Source organism: Somniosus microcephalus, chromosome 5 (assembly GCF_052327205.1).
Source record: "Somniosus microcephalus isolate GS21.2 chromosome 5, FLI_Smic_1.0, whole genome shotgun sequence".
In the NCBI taxonomy this organism is placed as follows: Eukaryota; Metazoa; Chordata; class Chondrichthyes; order Squaliformes; family Somniosidae; genus Somniosus; species Somniosus microcephalus.
Genome location: NC_140991.1, coordinates 317,533,890 through 317,560,799, shown reverse-complemented (window position 1 = coordinate 317,560,799; position 26,910 = coordinate 317,533,890). Strand labels below are relative to the sequence as shown.

Genomic DNA, 26,910 nt, shown 5'->3' with positions numbered 1-26,910 from the left:
TCACAAATTCACCTTAAACCTTTCCACTCGAAGTTTGAACGCTGTGTTCTTCCATGATCCCTAAAAATGGCTTTGGGACCCCATCCTCATCACCAAAATATAATATATGTGGGTGGAACAAATGAAGGACAGAAACAGGATGAGTTGCGAGTCAAGGTGCTTGATTACTAGGCCAGAGTGAACTGAGCATGCTCATACTAAACCAAGTGATAATACATTACAATGTCGTTAGTATTTTAAGTAGATGTATAGGGGAAAAATTCAGTATCGCCCCGTTTGGGGCGCGATTATCGGCCGTGCGCAAAGTTTAGCGCCTGGTGCTAATTATCGCCTCCAACTGCAAACTTGGCTTTTATCGACCCTGGAGGTGATTAGAGCGCTAAATCAGGCGCTTCACACCTGTCTTAAGGCGCTAACGCCGAGGAGTGAGGCACTACCTCAGAGCGCTGACGAAGCTCAGGTGATGTCAGTCAGCAATGGAACACAGACACACTGGCGCCGGCCAGTTCTTAAAGGGGAGGGTCGATCTTGCTCTCCATCCACATCCTGCTCATTGCAGCCTTGAATCTTGGCCTGGAGAGACCTGTACATCAAATCTGCTGGAAAGAACAAAGGAGAGGCCCAGGGAAAGAGCTCAGAGTGCAGCCCCTACAGTCTCTTCTAAATCGATACAAGGAAGGGCAAATCAAAATGAACCTGCAAAGTGCTGCTCAGTACCCAAAACTCCTTCACACAGCGTTGAATCTCTCCAGAAGTCTCTCTCTCTCTCTCTCAGAATGCGTGGTGCAAAAATGTCACCAACAAAAAAAGGCAGGAAGCGGCCGCCTTTAAATAGCGCTCCCCCAGTCCTTTCCCGACTGCAAAACGCTCCCCTCAACCTGTCGTTGCTAGCGGCAGGGGGTAAGGCAGGGGGCGCCACTCAATATCCGGTCCAGGCGTTGCACGCTCGACTGACGTCACAATCTGCCGGCGCAGGAGATTGTGGCGATAGTGTTTAGCGCCGCCGCAAAATGTCTAGTTAATTTTGTGAGCGGTGCAAACATCGCCGCGCCCGGGCGCTAGTTGCTTTGCGCCCCATTAACGCCCTCTGAAGGCGCTAACGGGAGGCGCAAACAACTGAATTTTCCCCCCATAAAGTTGGTGATTAGTATTGAAATCAACTCGTCAAAAACAAAAATAGTAAGCTCATACTATATTAAAATTATTTCATTGAATCATAGAAATTTATGGCACAGAAGGAGGCCATTCGGCCCATCGTGTCTGCGCCGACCGACAAAGAGCTCTCCAGCCCAATCCCACTTTCCAGCTCTTGGTCCGTAGCCCTGTAGGTTCCGGCACTTCAAGTGTATATCCAAGTACTTTTTAAATGTGATGAGGGTTTCTGCCTCTACCACCCTTTCAGGCAGTGAGTTCCAGACCCCCACCACCCTCTGGGGGAAAAAAGTTCTCCTCAACTCCCCTCTAATCCTTCTACCAATTACTTTAAATCTCTGCCCCCTGGTTATTGACCTCTCTGCTAAGGGAAATAGGTCCTTCCTATCCACTCTATCCAGGCCCCTCATAATTTTATACACCTCAATTAAATCTCCCCTCAGCCTCCTCTGTTCCAAAGAAAACAACCCCAGCCGATCCAGTCTTTCCTCATAGCTAAAATTCCCCAGTCCCGGCAACATCCTCGTAAATCTCCTCTGTACCCTCTCTAGTGCAATCACATCCTTCCTGTAATGTGGTGACCAGAACTGTACACAGTACTGTGGCTGAGGCCTAACTAGTGTTTTATACAGTTCAAGCATAACCTCCCTGCTCTTATATTCTGGGTCTCGGCTAATAAAGGCAAGTATCCCTTATGCCTTCTTAACCACCTTATCTACCTGTCCTGCTACCTTCAGGGACCTGTGGACATGCACTCCAAGGTCCCTCTGTTCCTCTACATTACTCAGTATCCGACCATTTATTGTGTATTTATTTATTTGTCCAAAAAAACGTCAGTCTTAGTGCCAGCAGAGAATGGTTCAGCTGATTAAAGCCAGCCTTCAGCCACACGGACTTTTAAATCAGCGGCATTGGTTCAATATGCCTGTCACTTTCCGTATTTAAGGAGCTTGATCAGAGCGGCTGAGCAATACAAAGCGGGACTTTCACAGCGTCGCTGCTCCGCTGTTCACTGCTAGGTGAAGCGGATAAGCCCCACTCTGTGCAAAGAGCTGACACTGGGCCGAGAGCTGCCCGGGGCGGGGGGGGCCGAGAGCTGCCCTGGTGGGGGGGTGGGGTGAGAGCTGCCCTGTGTGGGGGGGGGAGCGAGAGCTGCCCTGTGGGGTGGTGAGCGAGAAATGCCCTGTGGGGGGGGGGAGCGAGAGCTGCCCTGTGTGGGGGGGGGGGAGCGAGAGCTGCTCTGTGTGGGGGGGGGAGTGAGAACTGCTCTGTGGGGGGGGGGGGAGTGAGAGCTGCCTGGGAGGGGGGGGGAGCGAGAGCTGCCAGGGGGGGGGGGGGAGCGAGAACTGCCCTGTGTGGGGGGGGAGCGAGAGCTGCTCTGTGTGGGGGGGGGGGACCGAGAGCTGCTCTGTGTGGCGGGGGGGGGGGAGCGAGAGCTGCCCTGTGTGGGGTGGGAGCGAGAGCTGCCCTGTGGGGGGGGGGGGGAGCGAGAGCTGCCCTGTGGGGGGGGGGGGGGAGCGACAGCTGCCCTGTGGGGGGGGGAGCGAGAGCAGCCCTGTGCGGGGGGGAGCAAGAGCTGCCCTGTGGGGGGGGGGGGAGCGAGAGCTGCCCTGTGTGAGGGGGGGCGTTGAGCTGCCCTGTGGGGGGCTGAGGGGAGGGTGTGGGGTGGGTGGGGCACCGTTGAATTGCCACTTTTCGATTCAGCCATCACTTTTGGGATTTGACCAAGCTGGTCACCAGACCTGAATTTTCCCGCAGCTACCCGTCTAAAAACGACCCCCTCGTCCTGCTCCATTCCCAAACAGGGTCATAGATTTCGAAGGCCCAGAAATTCCTCTCGTGCGTTGGCGCCAAGTGGGCGGTGTCGGACCGGTCGCCCGCGAGAGGCAGCGCCTGATCTGCGGTTCCACTGCGGTCAATGACTTGAATCTCAGGTGCTGCCTATAACGGGCGAACGATCCGATAACGCCCGCTCGGTGCCTCTGCCCGAGTTGAGTTTCTAGGCCCCCTCGTCTGATGCACGAGTATACACAATATCTGTTGCTGGCAAGATATTTGCAGAGTGGGCTGCAGGTGGCTGTGCAGAGTGTTAACTATTTTTTTTTACATTTTTACAAATCTTGGTTATCGAATTGTAATTTACATTACGCAAGGAATAGTGCACATCTTTTCACATTTACCGAGCGGAATAAACCATTATTCTTAGCCGGGCTGCCACATCATTTGGCAAACTGTTAACACAGCCGCCAAAGATTTCACAGCTGGTGGTGGGAGGTGTTTATCATTTTAACAACATGCTGATCGCCGTCGAACATAAGCGCGACCAGCTGGGTGCCAGCGAATTACAGGCAGTAACGTGATCCAGAGGCTCAGATGAACGAGCCACTCGAGCTTTGCTGTCCCCTGTCTACGACAGGCCTGAGTTAGATTTCTGCCGTGTGATGCACCAAGTGGGTGATTTGGCCAGTCCGCGCTGCTGCGAGGGAGCCGCGTCCACGGGGGCAGAGCAGCTCTGAAATATTGGGAAAGGACTGCTGTGAATTTCTGGCCATTGAGTTTAATTGTTGATATTTTGTGGGCATTGTGTATTCTCAACCAAGGTTCACTAGATTGATTCCTGGGATGAGAGGGTTGTCCTATGAGGAGAGATTGAGTAGATTGGGCCGATACTCTCTGGAGTTTAGAAGAATGAGAGCTGATCTTATGGAAACGTCTAAGGTTCTGAGGGGGATTGACAGGGTAGATGCTGAGAGGTTGTTTCCCCCGGCTGAGGATTCTAGAACTAGGGGGCATAGATCAGCCATGATCTTATTGAATGGCGGAGCAGGCTCGAGAGGCAGAATGGCCGACTCCTGCCCCTATCTTCTATGTTTCTATAGTCTCAGGATAAGGGGTCAGCCATTTAAGACTGAGATGAGGAGGAATTTCTTCACTCAGAGGGTTGTGAATCTTTGGAATTCTCTACCCCAGAGGGCTGTGAATGCTGAATCGTTGAGTATATTCAAGGCTGAGATTGATAGATTTTTGGACTCTAGGGGAATCGAGGAATTCATGAGCACATTTGGCTCAATGTTCTACATGTTACACCTTCCCCTCAAAGAGCACAGATTATATACCAGGCAGGGAGAAGGCTCGGCTCGTTCATTCTCGAGAGGTGCTGCATTTTACGCAGTTATTAAGAGGCAGGTTTCTCACAAGGTGTTTCTGAAGCTCTTGCAGACTGATTCCTGTTCTCCGAAGCTTTGTGCTGTTAGTATTTTGCCGCGTGTGTTTCTGCTTCTGTTCTTCATAGTTTACTCGTACATAAATCCATTCCAGTAATTAAGCCCGAGTAAAGTAGGATGATTGGCTATGATAAATTGACCCTTAGTGTTAGGGGGATTAAATACATGGGGTTACGGGGATCGGGTGGGATATGTGTTGGTGTAGGGGTTACGGGGATCGGGTGGGATATGTGTCGGTGCAGGCTCAATGGGCCGAAATGGCCTCTATCTGCACTGTGGTGATTCTGTGATTCTGTGATATGGGGATCGGGCGGGAAAGTGGAGTTGAGGTCGAAGATCAGCCATGATCTTATTGAATGGTGGAGCAGGCTCGAGGGGCCGAATGGCCGACTTCTGCTCCTAATTCTTATGTTCTTATGCGATGCTCTATTTGTGCTTGCTAGTAGGTGAGGCAGCACAGACATGTAAAATTAACCCCCTAGGAGCCGGCATCCTCTGCTCCAAGCAACTCATGTGCGATAGCAATCATATTAAAGGGTAAATTTGGTGACGCTCCACTCCTAGGCTGCTGTGCGCAAATTGGCTGCCGCGTTTCCCTGCTTTACAACTGTGACATCACTTCATACTTCCTATAACCTTTTCTGTTCCCAGAGTTTTAGCGATATATTTATTGATGTTTGTACGCTCTTATCTTTAGGTTATTATTTATTTCTGAATCCCACCCTCCCTCCGCTCCTTATGGGTTTAAAGTCGGTTCTACAGTCTTATTGATCCTTTCCGCTTGGGAATCTTGGTTGCTGCCCGGTTCAGGTGCAGCCTGTCCCTGTGGTGCAGCTCCCTCCTGTCCCAGTACTGGTGTCAGTGTCTCACGAAACAGAACTCCTCCATCCCACTCCAGTACATAGGAACATAGGAACAGGAGGAGGCCATTCAGCCCCTCGAGCCTGTTCCGCCATTCAATGAGATCATGGCTGATCTGCGACCTCACTCCATATACCCGCCTTTGCCCCATATCCCTTAATACCTTTGGTTAACAAAAACCTATCAATCTCAGATTTAAAATTAACAATTGACCCCCCAGCATCAATTGCCGTTTGCGGAAGAGAGTTCCAAACTTCTACCACCCTGTGTGTGGAGAAGTGTTTCCTAATTTCACTCCTGAAAGGTCTGGCTCTAATTTTTAGACTCTGCCCCCTAGTCCTAGACTCCCCAACCAGCGGAAATAGTTTCTCTCTCTCTACCCTATCTGTGCCCCTTAATATCCCTGAAACAGACTTTCAGCCACGGATTTATTTTACTGATCTGTTCATTCCTGTGCCAATTACCGCATGGCTCAGGTAGTAATTCGGAGATTACCACCTTCGGGGTCCAGATTTTTAATTTGGCGCCTAGCCCCTGATGTCCCTTAACAAGACCTCCTCCCTGTTCTTTCTTATCATAGAATCATAGAATGATAAGAACATAAGAACTAGGAGCAGGAATAGGCCACTTGAGCCTGCTCCGCCATTCAATATGATCACAGCTGATCTTGGGCTCAAAGCCACTTCCCTGCCCGCTCCCCATAACCCTTCACTCCCTTATCTTGCAAAAATCTGTCTATCTCCACCATAAATGTATTTAATGACCCAGCCTCCACGGCTCTCTGGGGCAGAGAATTCCACAGATTTACGACCCTCTGAGAGAAGAAATTCCTCCTCATCTCAGTTCTAAAAGGACGACCCTTTATTTTAAAACTGTGCCCCCGAGTTCTAGATTTCCCCACGAGGGGAAACATCCTCTCTGCATCTACCTTGTCGAGCCCCCTCAGTATCTTATATGTTTCAATAAGATCACCTCTCATTCTTCTAAATTCCAATGAGTATCGGCCCAACCTGCTCAACCTTTCCTCATAAGTCAAACCCCTCATCTCTGGAATTAACCTAGTGAATCGTCTCTGAACTGTCTCCAATGCAAGTATATCCTTCCTTAAATAAGGAGACCAAAACTGTACGCAGTACTCCAGGTGTGGTCTCACCAACGCCCTGTACAGTTGTAGCAGGACTTCCCTGCTTTTATACTCCAACCCCCTTTGAAATAAAGGCCAACATTCCATTTGCCTTTTTGATTACTTGCTGTACCTGCATGCTAACTTTTTGCGTTTCATGCACAAGGACCCCAAGTCCCTCTGAACTGTAGCATTTTGTAATCCCTCTCCATTTAAATAATAATTTGCTTTTTTATTTTTCCTGCCGAAGTGTATAACCTTGCACTTTCCCACATTATATTCCATCTGCCAAATGTTTGCCCACTCACTTAGCCTGTCTATATCCCTTTGCAGATGCCTTGTGTCCTCTGCACAACTTGCTTTCCCACCCATCTTTGTATCATCCGCAAACTTGGCTACATTACACTCAGTCCCTTCGTCCAAGTCATTAATATAGATTGTAAATAGTTGAGGCCCCAGCACCGATCCCTGTGGCACCCAACTAGTTACTGTTTGCCAACTGGAAAATGACCCATTTATCCCGACTCTCTGCTTTCTGTTAGTTAGCCAATTCTCTATCCATGCTAATATATTACCCCCAACCCCGTGAGCTCTTATCTTATGCAGTAACCTTTTATGTGGCACTTGTGTATGTACCTTTAAGAGAATAACTGGTCTCAGACTGCAGTACCGGCAGTGACCACCCCTGTATAAAAGGCGCTAGTGAGCCTCTGTTGTTTCAGTTTCACTATTGACTTCCATCAGTAAAGATTTAATTTGTTCCACTCCTGCTGTCCGTGTCTCAATCATTCACGGACGTAATACTGGCGACGAGCAGATACGAACCTACCTACAGTCTGCACCACCTCCTGGGATCCATTCCTACAGCGAAGTGAGCAGAGGTCGAGGCCAGAAAGAAAAGAAAGTAAGAGGCAGTAGAAACGGGCATCGACCGTGGGCATCCGCCCTGTGTTGCAGAGTTGAAGATTGCTGGAGAAGCTGTCGGATGCGGGGCCTGGTTCCTGTCGACGGTGCTTCAGCTAATCGGGCTGGTGGCAGGTAGTGCACTGATCCTTCCTGGGCTGCGGCGGTCGCGAACTCGAGCGGGTGGTTTGCAACAGGGCCGAGCAGCGTTGTCGGGAAGAAGAGAGAGAGAGGGTGGAGCACACAGGGCGCGGCCGGTGCTACGAAGCCGGGCTGCGTATAGACCCGCGAAGAGGGACGCAAGAGTCCCACAGGGTTGTTCCACGACGGGAAAATAATTAAAAAAAAAAAATATTAAACGCGCAAGAAACCGTGGAAAGCAGCGCTAACAACAGCGGGGAAGAAGGCAAAGCGCGGGAGGCGCCATTTTGTTAAATCGGGGAAGAAGGCAAAGCGCGGGAGGCGCCATTTTAGATTTGCAAGGTGCCGAAGACTGGCTGTATCACTGTTTTTGATAATACAATAGAGGACTGGACCACGTATGTTGAAAGAGTCGAGGTATATTTCGAGGCAAACGAAATAGCGGAGGAGAAAAAGGCATCGATATTGCTAAACTTAATGGGCGCTAGAACGTACGGCCTATTGCGGGACCTGATTACTCCAGCCAAACCGAAGGCGAAGAGTTTTAACGAAATTGTTGCTGTCCTACAGGAACACCTAAACCCTGCACCGCTGTTGATAGCAGAAAGATTTAAATTCCACAGGAGAACTCAGCACAAAGATGAGAGCAATGCTGAGTATCTTACGGAACTACGCAAGCTATCAAAGCACTGCCAGTTCGGAGCAGGACTGGCAGATACCCTACGGGACAAATTTGTCTGTGGACTCCTGAGTGAAGGAACACAGAAGAAGTTACTCTCAGAGAACGAGCTGACGCTAGATAAGGCTTTCAGCGTGGCAGTATCGTATGAAGCAGCAGCCAGGGGAGCTGCAGAAATTCAACAAAAACCACAGGAATACGGCACCCACGAAATGACACGGGGATTTGCAAAATGTTATCGCTGCAGCAGAACTAACCATGACTAGAAGGACTGCTGGTCCAAAGACAAAATATGCAGGCAATGCGGGAAGATGGGACACATTGCACGAGTTTGCAGGTCTGGGAAGAAGACCAGCGACAACAAAAAGGCTACTAAGGAACCGTACAAGAAAGTACAAAAGATGACGGACAGTAGTTCCGAAGACCAGATGAGCGATAGTGAATCCGGGAACAGGAGACTAAGCTGTCTCAAACTTCACAATGTAATCGCAAAAGAGGATCACCGAAACATTTGGGTCACCCTCACGATAGCAGGGTCCCAAGTTAAAATGGAATTGGATACAGGATCAGCGCTAACCGTCATGAATCGACGAGACTACGAGCGGCTATTTTCACACATACACTTGAGAGAGACATCCATCGTCTTGACGACGTATACGGGGCAAAAAGTATACCCCAGAGGAAAAATAAGGGTGCCTGTCGAATACAACGGCAAGAAAATACGGAAATTGTATCTCTACATACTGCCAAATGGTGGACCACCGTTATTGGGACGGGAATGGATCAGGAAGATAAACTTAGATTGGCACTCCATTCATGCAATGACGGTGGACGGTAAAAAAGGTGAAGACGTCACTCCTGGACGATTGTCAACAATCTTAGCTAACGCCAAAGAGGTATTTCAACAAGAACTGGGCATGCTTAAAGGCATAACCGCCTCGATAAAAATAGAAGAGAATGCAGTTCCCAAGTTTTTCAAAGCAAGACCGGCACCATATGCAATTCGCCCAGCCGTCGAGGCAGAGCTGGAGAATCTGGAGAAGGCGGGCGTGTTGTCTAAGGTCGACTGGAGCGAGTGGGCGACACCCATCGTTCCTGTCATGAAGAAAACGTTAAGCAATAAGTCCGGGGAGCCAAGGAAGATTCGCATCTGTGGGGATTTCAAGGTGACGGTGAACCCAGTCCTTCACACAGTACAATATCCTCTTCCAAGGATAGAAGACATCTTCGCCTCACTGTCTGGAGGGAAGCGTTTTACAAAAATTGACCTAGCACAAGCATATTTGCAGATGGAGGTTGAAGAGTCCTCTAGGAAGTATCTCACGATAAACACTCACAAAGGTCTTTACCAGTATCATCGATTGGTATTCGGAGTAGCATCGGCTCTGGCGATATGGCAAAGAGCGATGGAACAAGTCCTGCAAGGGATTCCGGGGACTCAGTGTTGCTTGGACGACATCCTTGTGACAGGTGAAGATGACAGTGAACACCTTAACAACCTAGAACAGGTGCTCACTAGACTACGGGAACATGGGCTGCGAGCCAACCGCCCCAAGTGCGAATTTTTTAAGAAACAGATATCGTATTGTGGCCACGTGATTGATGAAGAGGGGTTACATAAGTCCCCTGACAAAATTGAAGTGGTTGTTAAGGCCCCAGCGCCTGAAAATGTGTCGCAACTGAGGTCCTTCCTCGGATTGGTGAATTACTATCATAAGTTTTTGCTGAATTTGTCGACAATTCTGCACCCACTGAACGCCCTGCTACGAACGGGGGTAGCATGGAAATGGAGCGATGATTGTAAGCGTGCTTTTCAGAAGAGTAAGGACTTAATCACTTCAAGGGAAATGTAAGAAATCACACAACACCAGGTTATAGTCCAACAGCTTTATTTGAAATCACAAGCTTTCGAAGCGCTGCTCCTTCTTCAGGTGAAGTGGAGAAATGCATAAAGACACAGCTTATATAGTCAGAGAATCATGTCAGATGTTTACAGGTAACCTTTCCAACTGCCATTTATCGCACCTCGGCAGAGAGATAATCACAGCAGTCAAAGGTGTGAATGGTGTCCAAACAGGTCAGTCAGGGAAACATTACATCAAAGAACAATGAGGTGGGGTCACAAGGGGTCAAATATTGCAGATGCTGGGGTCTGTATGAAAAACAAAAAGCTCGAGAAACTTGGCATCACCAGCAGCAGCAACCAAGCCTCCCCCGGTACCACGGTTGAAACCACAGGGAAATCCATCATCAACCTGTCCGACCACACCCTTCAACCAGACGAAATTGAAGTTCTCAGCCGAGGTCTCAATTTCTGCCCCACCACCAAAATGGACCCCATCGGTCTCGCGGCAGACACAGAGGAATTCATCAGGAGAATGAGGCTCCGGGAATTCTTCCACAAATCCCAAGATGTCAGCAGCGAACCCAATGAGACAATCAATGATCCGGAACAGCAGACAGAGGGATCCGCAGTGCAGCGACCGAAGAAGAAAGAGTCAAATTGGACCCCTCCGGAGGGTCGCTGCCCTAAGCTTGACATGTATGCTCAAGCTGTCAGGAGGTGCATCAATGCCAGATTCATCAGCCGCACTCACAAGACAGTCCAGAATGTCACCCGAGCACAACGCAACGCCATCCACGCTCTCAAGACCAACCGCAACATCGTCATCAAACCAGCAGACAAAGGAGGTGCCATCGTCATACAGAACAGAACGGACTATTGCAAAGAAGTATACCGACAACTGGACAACCAGGAACACTACAGACAGTTACCCGCAGATCCAATCAAAGAACACACCCGCCAACTCAACAGACTGATCAAAACCTTCGATCCAGACCTTCAAAGCATCCTACATGCTCTCATCCCACGTACTCCCCGCGTGGGTGACTTCTACTGCCTCCCAAAGATACACAAAGCCAACACAGCTGGACGTCCTATCGCATTAGGCAACGGAACCCTGTGTGAGAACCTCTCTGGATATGTCGAGGGCATTCTGAAACCCATCGTACAGGGAACCCCCAGCTTCTGTCGCGACACTACAGACTTCTTACAGAAGCTCAGCACCCACAGACCAGTTGAACCAGGAACACTCCTCGCCACGATGGACGTCTCGGCACTCTACACCAGTATCCCCCACGATGACGGCATCGCTGCGACAGCCTCAGTACTCAACACCAACAACAGCCAATCTCCAGACGCCATCCTACAACTCATCCGCTTCATCCTTGACCACAATGTCTTCACCTTCGACAACCAGTTCTTTACCCAAACACACGGAACAGCCATGAGGACCAAATTCGCACCCCAATACGCAAACATCTTCATGCACAAGTTCGAGCAAGACTTCTTCGCTGCACAGGATCTCCAACCAACGCTATACACCAGATACATCGACGACATTTTCTTCCTATGGACCCACGGCGAAGAATCACTGAAAAGACTACACGACAACATCAACAAGTTCCATCCCACCATCAAACTCACCATGGACTACTCCTCAGAATCAGTCTCATTCCTGGACACACGAATCTCCATCAAAGACGGACACCTCAGCACTTCACTCTACCGCAAGCCCACGGACAACCTCACGATGCTTCACTTCTCCAGCTTCCACCCTAACCACGTTAAAGAAGCCATCCCCTATGGACAAGCCCTGCGAATACACAGGATCTGCTCAGACGAGGAGGAACGCGATGGACACCTACAGACACTGAAAGACGCCCTTGTAAGCTCCGAAAGCTTGTGATTTCAAATAAAGCTGTTGGACTATAACCTGGTGTTGTGTGATTTCTTACATTTGTCCACCCCAGTCCAACTCCGGCATCTCCACACCATCACTTCAAGGGAAGTATTGGCTCACTACAACCCAGCACTGCCGATCAGACTGGCGTGTGATGCGTCTCCCTACGGCATTGGGGCGGTACTGTCACATAAATTCCTTGATGGTTTAGAGAGGCCGATAGCTTTTGCGTCACGCTCGTTAACTTCTGCCGAGCGTAACTACGCCCAGATTGACAGAGAGGCCCTCAGCCTAGTGTGGGGGGTGAAGAAGTTCAATCACTACCTGCACGGTCAAAAATTTACTCTACTAACCGATCATCAACCTCTTGTCTCCATTTTCAACCCTCAGAAGGGCGTACCGATAATGACAGCACAACGGCTGCAGAGATGGTCCCTTTTCCTAGGGGCACACCAATATGACATCGAGTACAAAGGAACTAAACAGCATGGAAATGCTGATGGATTGTCATGCCTACCGTTGCCGACGGTGGAAGAAGAAGACCTTGCAGTGGATCCAATGGAGTTATTCCACTCGACCATAGTCGAATGTCTCCCTGTGACGAATGCAAACATAGAAAAGGAAACACGGAATGACCCGACACTATCACGGGTCTATGATTTAACGGTGAAGGGATGGCCAGCACATGGTGAACCACTGCTGCCAGCATTTTCGTCGAGAAGAGAACAGCTGTCAGTGTGCAGAGGAACCTTGATGTGTGGATCCAGAGTAGTAATTCCACCTAAGTTGACGGATAGAGTGCTCAATGAGCTTCACGAGGGTCATCTGGGTGGGGTAAAAATGATGAACTTAGCCAGAGCGTTTGTGTGGTGGCTGGGAATCGATAGAGAAATCGAAGAGATGACCAAGAGCTGTGCAGGATGCCAGAAGGTCCAAAACGCCCCACCACAAGCTCCTCTGCATCCATGGGAGTGGCCCTCATCTCCATGGCAAAGGGTGCACATTGATTTTGCTGGTCCCTTCATGGACTCGATGTTTTTAATTGTGGTGGATGCACATTCAAAGTGGCCAGAGGTAATAAAAATGTCCTCAACCACCACGGAAAAAACTATCACAGTTTTACGAACCATATTCGCCAGGAATGGGCTGCCTGAACAGATTTGCTCTGACAATGGACCACAGTTTGTGTCTGAAGAGTTCCGGAGGTTCTTAAAGAACAATGGTATTAAGCATTACACATCCACCCCATATCATCCAGCCGCTAATGGATTGGCCGAGAGGTTTGTCCAAACATTCAAGAAGGCTATCAAGGCAATGTGTAATGAAGTTATACCCCTACAACACAAGGTGGACAACTTCTTGTTTGCCTACCGGAATGCGACACATGCGGTTACCAACCAAACTCCAGCCATGATGTTCTTCAATCGAAGACTACGATGCCGCTTGGATTTGGTTAAGCTAAACGTCCGAAGAGATGTGGAGAACAGGCAGTTTCAGAATATGAATGAAAGGCCGACCAGGAGTTTTAAGATAGGTCAACCAGTTTTGGCCCGGGACTACCGCACAGAGAAATGGCAGCCAGGAACGATCTGTACACGGCAAGGACCTCTCATGTATATCGTGGACGTTGGGGAGAGCATTGTAAGACGCCATGCTGACCAGATTCTAGAGTCACTGGAAAACGTCAACTCCACACCACGATCTGATACACCTGGTAATGAAATCGACGTTCCAATTGCAGCTACCGCAGAACCGATAATATTGGAAGCAGATGAACCAAACAACGACATTGATCCCGACTCAACATTGCCAGAAGAACCTGATACCCCAAAGAGGCGTTATCCAGACAGAATCAGGAAGCCTCCTCAAAGACTGAACTTATAATTGCTTAAACTTAACCAATGTATCTAGCAACAGTAATTGTGATTGTAATTAGTTATCATTTAGTTGTTAAATGAATGTTATGTACTGTTTATCTAAAAGGGGAGGAATTGTTGTGTATGTACCTTTAAGAGAATAACTGGTCTCAGACTGCAGTACCGGCAGTGACCAACCCTGTATAAAAGGCGCTTGTGAGCCTCTGTTGTTTCAGTTTCACTATTGACTTCCATCAGTAAAGACTTATTTTGTTCCACTCTTGCTGTCCGTTTCTCAATCATTCACGGACGTAATAGCACTCATCCCAATCCCATGTTCTTTCCTTACTGTTAGAGAAGGAAAACAATTTGCAGGGTTACGGGGAAAGGGCGGGGGAGTGGGATTAGCTGAAGTGCTCTTGCAGAGAGCCAGCACGGGCTCGAGGGGCCGAATGGCCTCCTTCTGCACTGTAAGCATTCTATGAATCTATGCTATGGAGGCAAGCTTGGAGCTTTTGCCTCTGTGCCAAACAATGAGAGTCCTAGACGTACATTCTTAACTTATCGATTTATTAGAGGAACTGATGCTCACAGACAGCACACGTGGCGATGTGAAGGCTGTTGGAGGCCTCATGTTGCAGTTGCTAAGCTCAGTGCTACCAGGGGGCTGGCCAACCCCCAATCTACCAGCCTCCTGTGACAATCACTCGCAATTATACCCTTACTCTGGTTTACATTAGGTTAGATCAATATTCTACAGACCTGTGGTACCAGGAGGGATGAAAGACTCCACAGCAGAGTATCAGGACGGAACTCTTGCATGTACATAAAAGGAAAACAGATAGATGTCATAGAGTCGTAACGGCACAGAAGGAGGCCATTCGGCCCATCGAGTCCGTGCCAGCTCTCTGTAGAGCAATCCAGTCAGTCCCATTGCCCCACTCTATATAGAGAAAGTCTATCTATTAGAAGCACAAGCAACTAGAATCTTTTATCTCTGATCTGTAGATTTGGAGATTTGGCTTATCTTACTGATGTTCTGCAAATACTGAGGGGGGAGTTTTCCGGGGGGTCAGTGGGCGCGATCGGTGGCGGATCGGGTGGGAAAGTGTTTTTTTTGACAGCGGGTCAGGACCCCGCCGTGTACCCGCCGCCACGCGCCTTTACCAAATGTCGGGTCTGTCAGTGCTGAGCAGACCCGACAGGCAGCGGTGGGGGAGACATTTCAAGTCATTCTGACCTTGTTAACAGAGGATTAACAACAATTTTGAGCTCACCTTTAGAATTTACCAGCTCGCCATCCTGCTCAGGGATCACGTCTGTTAAGCTGGGCGGGAGTTGAATGGCCATGGAATCATCTCATTACTTGACATCTGGAAATGTGCTATAAAAGCTCCCATCTCACAGCCGTTCACTTTCCAAACTCAGAAGCTGTTGCTTACTGCATTTGGAAGACAGATTGAGCTTTATGCAGCTTTCAAGTGTTTGGAGCATACTGTCTATCCAGTGTCACCTCATTGGAACAACCTCTCTCACCACTGACAGATTGCTTCTGTCATCTCAACCTCACCTGCTATCTATTCCATCAGCATGGGCACGGTTTATACTATCTCACCTTGGTCTTCAGAATCTGACCATGATGAGCCCCAGCACCAGCAGCACCAGGCACACCAGCAGCACCAACAACACCAACCTTCTCCGCAATCACCTGATGCTGCACAGGACACAGGGCATCAGCACCCAACCACATTGCTGCCCGGGATGCCAGGGATGGCCTCAACATGGCCAGATTTACTTCACTTGACGCTGTACACCCTGGCTGCCACATGATGCGCCAGGTTGGCACCACCCCACACCAACACCATAAAGCATCCCTACAACGCCCAAGCCATTCCTTTTACACTCATCACCATTGCTGGGGGTACCATTATGTCTCACGATTCATTGCAACTCACTAAGCCACTTCCAAAGGTGCACACAAATCTGTCCAAGAATGCAAATGCTGAAAATAAAGATTTCAATGTTTGACAGCACATTAACAGAAACTTCACATGAACATTGGCAAAAACACTCAAGTGCCTACCCTTGTGTGTTGTTAGTTGGTATGATTGCACTGGGATGAGGGTGAGTGTGAGGGGTGACTAGTGAGATGATGAAGTGATAATATAGATAGAGAGGGATGGGTGGAGGTGCAAGGTAAGTTGGTGTGAGTAAGGATGTGCAGGAGCAGGGTAGGGAAGGCAGAGTGATGGAGATGTGATGAGTGGCACAGCAGGATGAGGTTGAGTGTGGCTTTGCAGTAATGTTTCGTGATCTACTGAGATCATTGAAAGGTTTGTGCCACTGCAGCCTGGTCCTCCTTACAACATCCCTGCTTGTGTCCTCCTGTGCAATGTGCAACCAGGCTGCGTTGGTCTCCTGGGGAGGTCTCTTCTGCCCATTGGGAAGGGAAGAGGACCTCCCTGCGTGCTGTGACTCCCTCCATAAGCATACGAAGGGAGTCCTGGGAGAGCCTGGGTGCAGCCCTGTACCTCTGTACAGGGCTTGTCAGTGTTTGCAGAACCTCAATGCTGTAGAACACTGACAGCACAACCGGCTAATGACGCGCCACAAAAGTCATTCTACAGAGCGGCATGGAGCCAGCAGTGGGGCCGGGACCCGCCATTGACATCGCCCGCCCCGGACCCGCCCAAGTAGGGGAAATTGCGGCTTAAGAGTTTCAACAAATGTCTGGAGATCTTTTAACTACAAATTGGAGTCCTCAATACCAAATGTCATTAGATACCCGACACACAGTGAAACGTGCTCGTGAGGCTGTGCCGCCAGCGTGCCTAATTTAAATTGTATTTGTGAATTTTCTTTCAGTTGAACCATACCATTGAGGCACTGTGGATAACAGCAGATGAGTTAGCAGATCGGAAAGTGGTGAGCGTTGTACAATGCAGGGGACCCATGACTCATTTATGCTCATAATAATGCGAGATATGAAAACCAGCCCTCGCTAAACCGTCTACTATCTCTGATGGTGCAAATAATAACTAGAGCGGAAGTCTAAGGTTTGGGAGCGGAGCGGGAAATGACCGTACTTGTTTCTGTGCCTTGGCTGAATCTGATTAACATCTTCAAAAACTCTCTTCCATACATAGCTGACGAATCGATCTGTCACGTTATTGATAAAAGATGGCTCCTGTTCACCTCTGCGATTCGGTTGTCTTGTTCAGTGAAGTCAATGATGAAGACCTGTTTTCAGCGACGAGAAAGTGTTAATAAGCTCAGTGGCCAGTGGTTGCACAGCAAGATATTCATACATTAATCAGAAATTCCTGTCTTTGCAATTTTAATGGTTTCCATTAAGCCATATATTTTAACTGGAAAGAAAAATTTCAGACGAACAATTTAACTATTAATGTGCCAGTATCCCGTGACGGAATGTCATTGTGTTGTTTTTTCAACTATCTGCCTCTCTACACTAAGCTAAACCTGAAAGTGTTAACAATAAGGAACATAAGAACACAAGAATTAGGAGCAGGAGTCGGCCATTCGGCCCCTCGAGCCTGCTCCGCCATTCAATAAGATCATGGCTGATCTTCGACCTCAACTCCACTTTCCCGCCCGATCCCCATATCCCTCGATTCCCCTAGAGTCCAAAAATCTATCGATCTCAGCCTTAAATATACTCAACGACTGAGCATCCACAGCCCTCTGGGGTAGAGAATTCCAAAGATTCACAGCCCTCTGAGTGAAGGAATTCCTCCTCATCTCAGTCTTAAATGGCCAACCCCTTATCCTGAGACTGTGACCCCTGGTTCTAGACTCTCCAGCCAGGGGGAAACAATCTCTCAGCATCTACCCTGTCAATCCCCCTCAGAATCTTATCTGTTTCAATGAGATCACCTCTCATTCTTCTAAACTCCAGAGAGTATCGGCCCAATCTACAGTGATTAGAGTACCAGCCTGTTGTTGTTTTTTAACCCCAGGTCTTACCAAGCCTGCTCCATCCTGGTGGCACCCACCTTTTGAGTAAGTGAGCAATGAGTGAACCATCTTTCAGACTGGCTGAGAGGATGCTGGGCTGCGCCATAGAGTCATAGAGAAGAGTCATAACGGCACAGAAGGAGGCCATTCGGACCATCGAGTCCGTGCCGGCTCTCTGTAGAGCAATCCAGTCAGTCCCATTCCCCCGCTCAATCCCCGTAGTCCTGTAAGTTTATTTCCCTCCAGTGCCTATCCAGTCTCCCCTTGAAAACATTGAGTGTCTCCGCTTCCACCACTTCCGTTGGCAGCGAGTTCCAGGTCCTCACCACTCGCTGCGTAAAAAAGTTTTTCCTCAGGTCCCCCCTGTATCTCTTGCCCAAAACCTTAAATCTGTGTCCCCTAGTCCTTGTACCATCAACTAGTGGGAACAGCCTTTCCCCGTCTAGCCTATCCAAACCTGTCATAATCTTGTACACCTCTATCAAATCACCCCTCAACCTCCTTTGCTCTAATGAAAAGAAATTCAGCTTCTCCAACCTGTCCTTGTAGCTAAGATCCCCCATCCTCAGAACCATTCTGATAAATCTCCTCTGCACCCTCTCAAGGGCCTTCACATCCTTCTCAAATACATCAGAATTGAACAGGGCAGCGATCAGTGACCAGCAAGTATGGCATGCGGGGAAACTCCTTGACCTAGGGCTGCTCTAGGTCCTGTTCCCCAGCCTTGGACTATTGCAGGGGGGTGGGGGAGGGGGCAGGGGCGGGGGTCATGGGTCAGGGGTTGGTATTCACTTTGTGCGCTGAATGGGCGTCGGTTGCGCAGTAAAACTGCGCCGTTCCGCCCACAAGAGACCGCGAGACACTCGAACCGTTTTGACGGTCAGGCCTCATTATCGTATCATGGGTGAGCGCGCCCACGAGGTTTCCAGATGTCGACGGGCAGCTCGCCAGTGAGGAGGGCGGGGTTTCCCTCCATCAGAAAGAGAAAGCCGCAGCATCTCTGACAGCGAGGACAGCGGGTTAGTACGGCAGCACGATATCGATCATGGGAAATGTTGCAAGGAAGGGCACTGACGCGGCCCTGGGGATTTTCAGAAGTCAGGGGATGCAGGGACACTCTGTTCCCCTCTACAAAGGTTCGTATTCCCAGCAAAACCCTGCGGCCGGCCTGGAAGGACATCTTGGAGCAGGTCACTGGCATCAACCTAACCCCCAGGGTGAGGCTTCAGTGACGGAAGAAATTGAACGACCTTACCCGTTTGGCCATGGTAGGAATTATTTCTTGGCATGGCTCCTTTTCTGCGTCAGATTTTTCCACTTCACTTACCCCACTCCCCCGAACTAACCCAAGAACTTCCATCCCCCTTTGCACCAGCTTATATTGCAGTGAGCAAAGTGAATGAAGGTTTCTCTCCTCCTACTTACAGCTGAGCTATCAGCGAGCAAACGGCACACTTGGCTGCACAGGGAAAGCTTGGTTGCACTCTTTGCTTGTCCTTTACTGCCACACGCCACCCTCCCGTCGCTTTCCTGCTCTGGAACACCTTCCCATTCAGCCATGCGCGATCTGCCCGCGCCCATTGAAAGGAGCTCAGGTCGCAGATAAAGTTCGAGCTGCTTGCTACTCTGCATGATAGCAGCGCACAGCCCAGTGCTGAACGCGCTACTGACAGTCGGTGAGCGATGCCCGCGCGAGGCTAGCTTTACTTAAAGGTTTCAGACTATAACCTTGGCCCCTGTATTTCTTTATGTTTTTTTCTTTCTTTCTCTTGTTTTCTCACATGGTACATAAGAAATAGGAGCCGGAGTCGGCCACTTGGTCGCTCGAGCCTGCTCCGCCATTCAATAAGATCATGGCTGATCTAGGGCTCAAAGCCCAAGGTGTTAATGTTGCTGCCATCATTATTCACACCTTATCTAGACCCATCTTTTGTTTCTTAACTTGTCCAATTACCATCTCCTTTTGCCATCATCCCTTTTGTCTTTTAATCTGTCCTGCCTTCCATCCTATCACAGACCTTCCCTTTGTTCTTTCCTCCTTGCCCCTGCTTAAAAATCTCTTCTCCCTAACTTTTTCCAGTTCTGACGAATGGTCCCCGACTCGAAACATTGACTCTGTTTCTCTCTTCTCGATGCTGCCTGACCTGCTGAGTGTTTCCAGCATTTTCTGTTGTTATTTCAGATTTCCAGCATCTGCAGTATTTTGCTATTGCATTTACTTAAAGGCAGTCAGCACCTCTTAAAGGCAGTCTGCACCTCTTTAAGGTGAGCTGTCTTCTGCTGATCAAAAATGTTAAAACTGTTTCAGCACTAACCCATATGGCTCAACAGGCCAGGGAAAGGTTACCTAGGGTTTTGGACACAGCACTCGAGGCCTTTGTGCAGGGGCTGAACACTCAAAGAGACGTCCTCTACCCACAGGGGGGCCAAAAGGCCCTCCAGAAACACTGAGAAGGATGTTGGACCAGACCGCCGAGGCGGTCACTGCCAGCAGAGTTGCCCCCAGGATGTGGCTCCAGTGCCCAAAGAAGTTTAATGACCTCAGGCAAGTGATCAAGGTCAGTGAATGCCTCTTCAAAAGCCGTGTCCTACCAACTGCACCACTAGCCCCACACACTGCTCAAGGCACGACACCCCCATCATCTATCAACAATCTACCAAACACGAGACACACCTCACATTCCTAGATTCACCTCACCCTCACACACTTACCACTGCTGCATGCCTCACACCCACATCTCACAGCTCAAACACACTGTCAGTTATTCAACCATGGCAGGCACATCACCCAAACACATTGCACCACACTCACTGACACACACATCACCCAAACACATTGCACCACATTCACTGACACACTTCACCCAAACACATTGCACCACACTCACTGACACACTTCACCCAAACACATTGCACCACACTCACTGACACACTTCACCCAAACACATTGCACCACACTCACTGACACACATCACCCAAACATATTGCACCACACTCACTGACACACTTCACCCAAACACATTGCACCACACTCACTGACACACATCACCCAAACATATTGCACCACACTCACTGACACACATCACCCAAACACATTGCACCACACTCACTGACACACGTCACCCAAACACATTGCTCCACACTCACTGACACACTTCATGCGGACGATGTGTCCCGTCCATTGGAGTTGATCGAGCGTGGTCAAAGCCTCAATGCTGGGGATGTTGGCCTGAGCGAGGACACTGACGTTGGTGCACCTATCTTGCCAATGGATTTGCAGGATCTTGCGGAGGCAGCGTTGGTGGTACCTCTCCAGTGCTTTGAGGTGCCTGCTGTACATGGTCCATGTCTCTGAAGCATACAGGAGGGCAGGTATTACTACTGCTCTGTAGACCATGAGCTTGGTGCCGGGTTTGAGGTCCTGGTCTTCAAACACTCTCTTCCTCAGGCAACCGAAGGATGCACTGGCACACTGAAGGCGGTGTTGGACTTCGTCATCGACATCTGCCCTTGTTGACAGTAGGCTCCCGAAGTATGCAAAGTGGTCCATGTTGTCCAAGGCCTCATCATGGATTTTGATAATCGGAGGGCAGTACTGTGTGGTGGGAGCAGGTTCGTAGAGGACCTTTGTCTTAAGGCCCATGCTCTCGTACGCTTCAGTGAAGGTGTTGATGATGGTTTGGAGTTCGACCTCCGAGTGAGCGCAGACGCAAGTGTCGTCTGCATACTGTAATTCGACGACAGAGGATGGGATGACCTTGGATCTGGACTGGAGGTGACGGAGGTTGAACAGTTTCCCGTTTGTTCTGAAGATTAGCTCCACTCCAGCGGGGAGCTTACCGAGGACGAGATGGAGCATTGCAGCAAGGAAGATCGAGAAGAGCGTTGGTGCGATGACACAGCCTTGCTTGACCCCGGTCCGCACGTGAATTGGGTCTGTGGTGGAACCGTTGGTCGGGATCACGGCTTGCATGTCGTCGTGAAGCAGGCGGAGGATGGTGACAAACTTTTGAGGGCAGCCGAATTTGAGGAGGACACTCCATAATCCCTCACGGTTGACAGTGTAAATGAGAATGTTCTTTCCCTTCTCTCCAAGTTTCTCGCAAAGTTTTAGTGAAGAGTGTTGAAAGTTTCAGAAATAATCCAACCCCTGCATGGAAATTCTTTGACCTGTGAATTTCAGTATCGTCCAACCACAGTGAATTGTCCAACCTATTGCCATTCAGTACTGCAGAGAAAGTGATGCATCGCATAAACATTCGAGTTGGGATTATGCTGCACTCAGCTATTGATTCTCTTTTCAGACCTTTCCCTCTCCCTTCTTTATTTGGAGCGACATCAGTATTTAAGACTGTCATACAAATAAAGTTGAAGGAACAGTAGATAGCACATCTTAAGTTTCCCAGAAACATCTCCAAGTGACTTGCATTGAATTAGAATATTTCGAAGGGCTGTTGTTATGGAGGCAAACGCAGCAGCAACTTTGCACACAGCAAGATCCATAATCGGTGTTATAAATCTCATCATTCATCAAGAAACTACTCGTGAAATAACGCTGGACGGCCAGCTGGTGGCGCCGTCCAAGGAGTATAAATACTCGGGCGTGGGCCCAGATTGCCAGGGACATTTTGTAAGACAAGGAACTAGTGAAATACAACTAGACCTCCATGTTCTGAAACAAGTTGATTAAAACCTTGCTTTATGCTTAAACCAAGTGGGTAGTGAGTTTTATTACGTCAATCAGCACTTGCCGCCAAGGTTCTGTGAGTTTGCTTTTGAAAGCTGGAAGCTTGTTTCTCCTACTCGTAGATCAAAGACCGAGCTTTCAAGCCACTTCCAAGCTTTGTTGCTTCATGCTGGCATTTAAAACTTGGTACTGATCTTGGGCCAATTATAAGTTGATTAAATCATTTTATTTTATTCGTTCCTGGGATGTGGGCGTCGCTGGCAAGGCCGGCATTTATTGCCCATCCTTAGTTGCCCTTGAGAAGGTGGTGGTGAGCCGCCTTCTTGAACCACTGCAGTCCGTGTGGTGAAGGTACTCCCACAGTGCTGTTAGGGAGGGAGTTCCAGGATTTTGACCCAGCGATGATGAAGGAGCGGCCGATATATTTCCAAGTCAGGGTGGTGTGTGACTTGGGGGGGAACTTGGAGGTGGTGGTGTTCCATCATACTCTGCTTTTCTTTTTGACATAGAAGTGAGTGTGTGTGTGTGTGTCTGTGTGTGTGCATGTGTGTGTGTGTGTGTGTGCGTGTGTGTGAACATAAGAACATAAGAAATAGGAGCAGGAGTAGGCCAATCGGCCCCTCGAGCCTGCTCCGCCATTCAATAAGATCATGGCTGATCTGATCCTAACCGCCAATCTACTATCACAGAACCATCTCCTGAATCTAACAGAATTAGACACACGAAATAGGAGCAGGATCAGGCTACACGGCCCCTGGGCCCGCTCCGCTACCCACAGGGCCATGACCATTCCGAACCTAGACTCATGTCCAAATTCCTGCCCGCTCCCCGTAACCCTTAATTCCCTTTACTTCTAGGAAACTGTCTATTTCTGTTTTAAATTTATGTAATGATGTAGCTTCTACAGCTTTTTGGGGCAGCATATTCCATGGACCTACCACCCTCTGAGTGAAGTAGTTCCTCCTCATCTCAGTTTTGAAAGAGCAGCCCCTTATTCTAAGACTATGCCCCCTAGTTCTAGTTTCACCCATCATCGGGAACATCCTCCCCGCATCCACCCGATCCGACCCCTTCACAATCTTATATGTTTCAATAAGATCGCCTCTCATTCTTCTGAACTCCAATGAGTAGAGTCCCAATCTACTCAACCTCTCCTCATATGTCCATCCCCTCATCCCCGGGATTAACCGAGTGAACCTTCTTTGTACTGACTCGAGAGCAAGTATGTCCTTTCTTAAGTATGGACACCAAAACTGTACGCAGTATTCCAGGTGTGGTCTCACCAATACCTTGTACAACTGAAGCAATAACTCCCTATTTTTATATTCTATTCCCCTAGCAATGAAAGCCAACATTCCATTGGCCTTCTTAATCACTTGCTGCACCTGCATACTAACCTTTTGAGTTTCGTGCACCAGGACCCCCAGATCCCTTTGTACTTCAGTACTTTCCAGTTTCTTGCCATTAAGATAATAACTTGCTCTACGATTTTTCCTGCCAAAGTGCATAACCTCACACTTTCCAGTATTGTATTCCATCTGCCAAATCTCTGCCCACTTACTTAGCCTGTCTATGTCCCCTTGCAGGTTTTTTATGTCCTCCTCACTCACTACTTTCCCTCCCATCTTAGTATCATCTGCAAACTTTGATATGTTACACTCGGTCCCCTCCTCCAAATCGTTAATATAGATTGTAAAGAGTTGGGAACCCAGCACTGACCCCTGCGGAACACCACTAGTTACTGATTGCCAGTCTGAGAATGAACCATTTATCCCAACTCTCTGCCTTCTGTTAGATAGCCAATCCTCTATCCATGCCAGAATATTATCCCCAATCCCGTGATTTTTTATCTTAAGCAATAATCTTTTGTGTGGCATCTTGTCAAATGCCTTTTGGAAGTCTAAATACACTATGTCCACTGGTTCCCCTTTATCCACCCTATATGTTACTTCCTCAAAGAACTCCAGCAAATTTGTCAAACATGACTTCCCCTTCATAAAACCATGCTGACTTTGTCCTATTAAATTATGATTATCCAAATGTCCTGTTACTGTCTCCTTAATAATGGACTCCAAAATTTTACCTACCACAGATGTTAGGCTAACCGGTCTATAGTTTCCAGCCTTCTGTCTACTGCCCTTTTTAAATAAGGGTGTTACATTAGCAGTTTTCCAGTCTGCCGGGACCTTTGTGAGTGTGAATGTGTGTGATTATGTGTGAGTGTATGTGTGAGTGTGAGTGTGTGAGTGTGAGAGTGTGAGTGTGTGAGTGTGAGTGTGTGTGAGTGTGAGTTTGTTAATGTGTGTGTGAGTGTGTGTGTGCATGTGTGAGTGTGTGTGTGAGTGTGAGTGAGTGTGTGAGTGTGAGTGTATGAGTGTGACTGTGCATATGAGTGTGAATGTGAGTGTGTGTACGAGTGTGAGTGTGAGTGTGTTAGCATTTCCACGGTCTGTTCAATGGGTCAATAATTCATTCATATGTGGAATGAGCTTACAGTGCTCGCATTCTAGACTATTCAATTCAGCGCCAATAGCAGCACTGATGTTTTTATATTTGATATAAGAATAATAGGCATTTTTATCTGGGACAGCATCAAGTGGAGTGGGTCACTCTGGTTGAAATCCTGAAATCTGGAAACCTAAGACAGACTTGCATTTCTCCAGCGCCTTTCACAACCACCGGACATCCCAAAGCGCTTCTATATGAAGTACTATTTTGAAGTGGAGTCAATTTGCGCACAGCAAGCTCCCACAGACAGCAATGTGATAAATGACCAGATAATGGCCTAGAAATTCACTTGGGCGCGGGCAGCTCACTCGCGCCCAAAAGTTAGCGCTGGGCGGGGAGGCATTAGCGCACGCTGTATATTCGTCTTCTGCGCCCCAATTCGGAAGCGGGCGCTATACCAGGGTGTGCCCGCCTCCGTTTGGGGCGCTGCAACTGAATATCGGCGCGCTAGTTGCCGCAGCGCCACCCGATGCGGTGCGGCAGGCTGCGGTACTGCAGGCCTCCTCCTTCTCTTAAGGGGGAGGTGCCTGCAACGGCCGGAGCCCCGATCGCGAGTGCCGGCAAAAGAGCCCGGCACAACGGAGAAGTGCCGGGCTCAACGGAAACCAGCCGGCAATGCCGCGGGGGGGGGGGTGGAGGAGGCCGGGGAAGGAGGTGCGGGCAGGCGGCCGCCGAAAAAGCGGCCGGCTGCACCTTCCGCTTTAAAGCGCCCCACTATGGCAGCAGGACGGCCCCGTTTTCTGGTCGCTGTTTGCGCCCGCTTCGGAGGAGGTGGCCGCAAATAAATATGGGGATTGGCGCGGTTTCGGGGCGTTACGGGCCACCGCGCACACCGATGACGTCATCGGTCCCGGCGCAGCGCTAACGGCTACCGCCGCCAATACCGCTGCACTCAATTTCCGCGCTACCACCCCGCCGGCGCAAAAGACCTCTTTAGGCGCTAAGTGGGCGCAAGGCCCACTGAATTTCTAGGCCAATCTGTTTTAGTGATTTTGATTGAGGGATAAATATTGGACCCAGGACACCGGGGAGAACTCCCCTGCTCTTCTTCAAAATAGTGCCACGGGATCTTTTACGTCCACCATGAGAGGGCAGACGGGGCCTCGGTTTAACATCTCACTCAAAAGACGGCACCTCTGACAGTGCAGCACTTGCTCAGTACTGTAGCTGCCTTGATTTTTGTGCTGAAGTCTCTGGAGTGGGACTTGAACCCACAACCTTCTAACTCAGAGGCGAGGGTGCTGCCCACTGAGCCACGGCTGACACTTAGATTAAGCTTAATAGATTTTAGTATCCTAAAATTTGAGGTGAAAATTCTGGGTCCAACATCACATTTGCAAAGTTTTATTTTGGGTCCAATCCTTAAGTGTACTCAATTAAATCAATTGGTAGATGAGTGTAGTATTGGAGGACATGTTCTACACAACATATAATCAGAACTAAATATTTCTCTTATTCAGGAATTAACTGTGAAGATTGGAAGCCTACAGAATCAATTAAAAGTGGTGACAAATCAGATAAAGGAAAGAGACGACCAATTAACGGAGAATAGAAAATAAGAGGAAGTTGTAAACCTGTGAGTGCTGAACCTGCTGAGAAGGTGTGCGGCTAAATACATCTCTGACAAAAAGTTGGAGCACTAGATCGTAAAACTTACCCCATCTGGTCACTGGGTGTATATCAATCCATGGTGATGTCCCACAGTCTAAGACCATCAATGGAATTTTTTAAAAATGGTAACTGTACGACTGAATAGCGGGTGTGATGGCTGATGGTTTGTGATTTAGGTCTCAACATGTTGAGATTGGTATATCAGCACCTGACTTTACTATTAAACAAATTCACAGCCTTAGCTTTGTTGTCTATCGTGTTCTGTTGGGTAGCAAACATACAGGAACTGTTCCCCCCCCCCCGCTACCCCCACCCCCACCCCGTCCTCCGCCCCAAAGGGTCAGTGCTAATAGTAATTGGGAGGAAGGAATTACATTGTTTATAAAGAATCCGTTTGCACAAATGTTTCTTGAGGGAGGACTCTGGTGTTTGAGGGATTGTCTACTC

The 26,910-nt window shown here is 48.9% G+C and overlaps 1 protein-coding gene across 1 annotated transcript in view; it reads left to right on the top strand.

Moving 5' to 3' along the window:
* Nucleotides 1–26,694, top strand: part of LOC147117895 (uncharacterized) — a 76,408-nt gene extending 49,714 nt beyond the window's left edge. The window contains exons 7-8 of the mRNA XM_085987154.1: nt 16,548–16,607; nt 26,313–26,694. Coding sequence (XP_085843280.1) covers nt 16,548–16,607; nt 26,313–26,411 — 159 coding nt within the window. The 3' untranslated portion in view covers nt 26,412–26,694. The remainder of the gene's footprint in view (nt 1–16,547; nt 16,608–26,312) is intronic.
* Nucleotides 26,695–26,910: the final 216 nt, after the last annotated feature.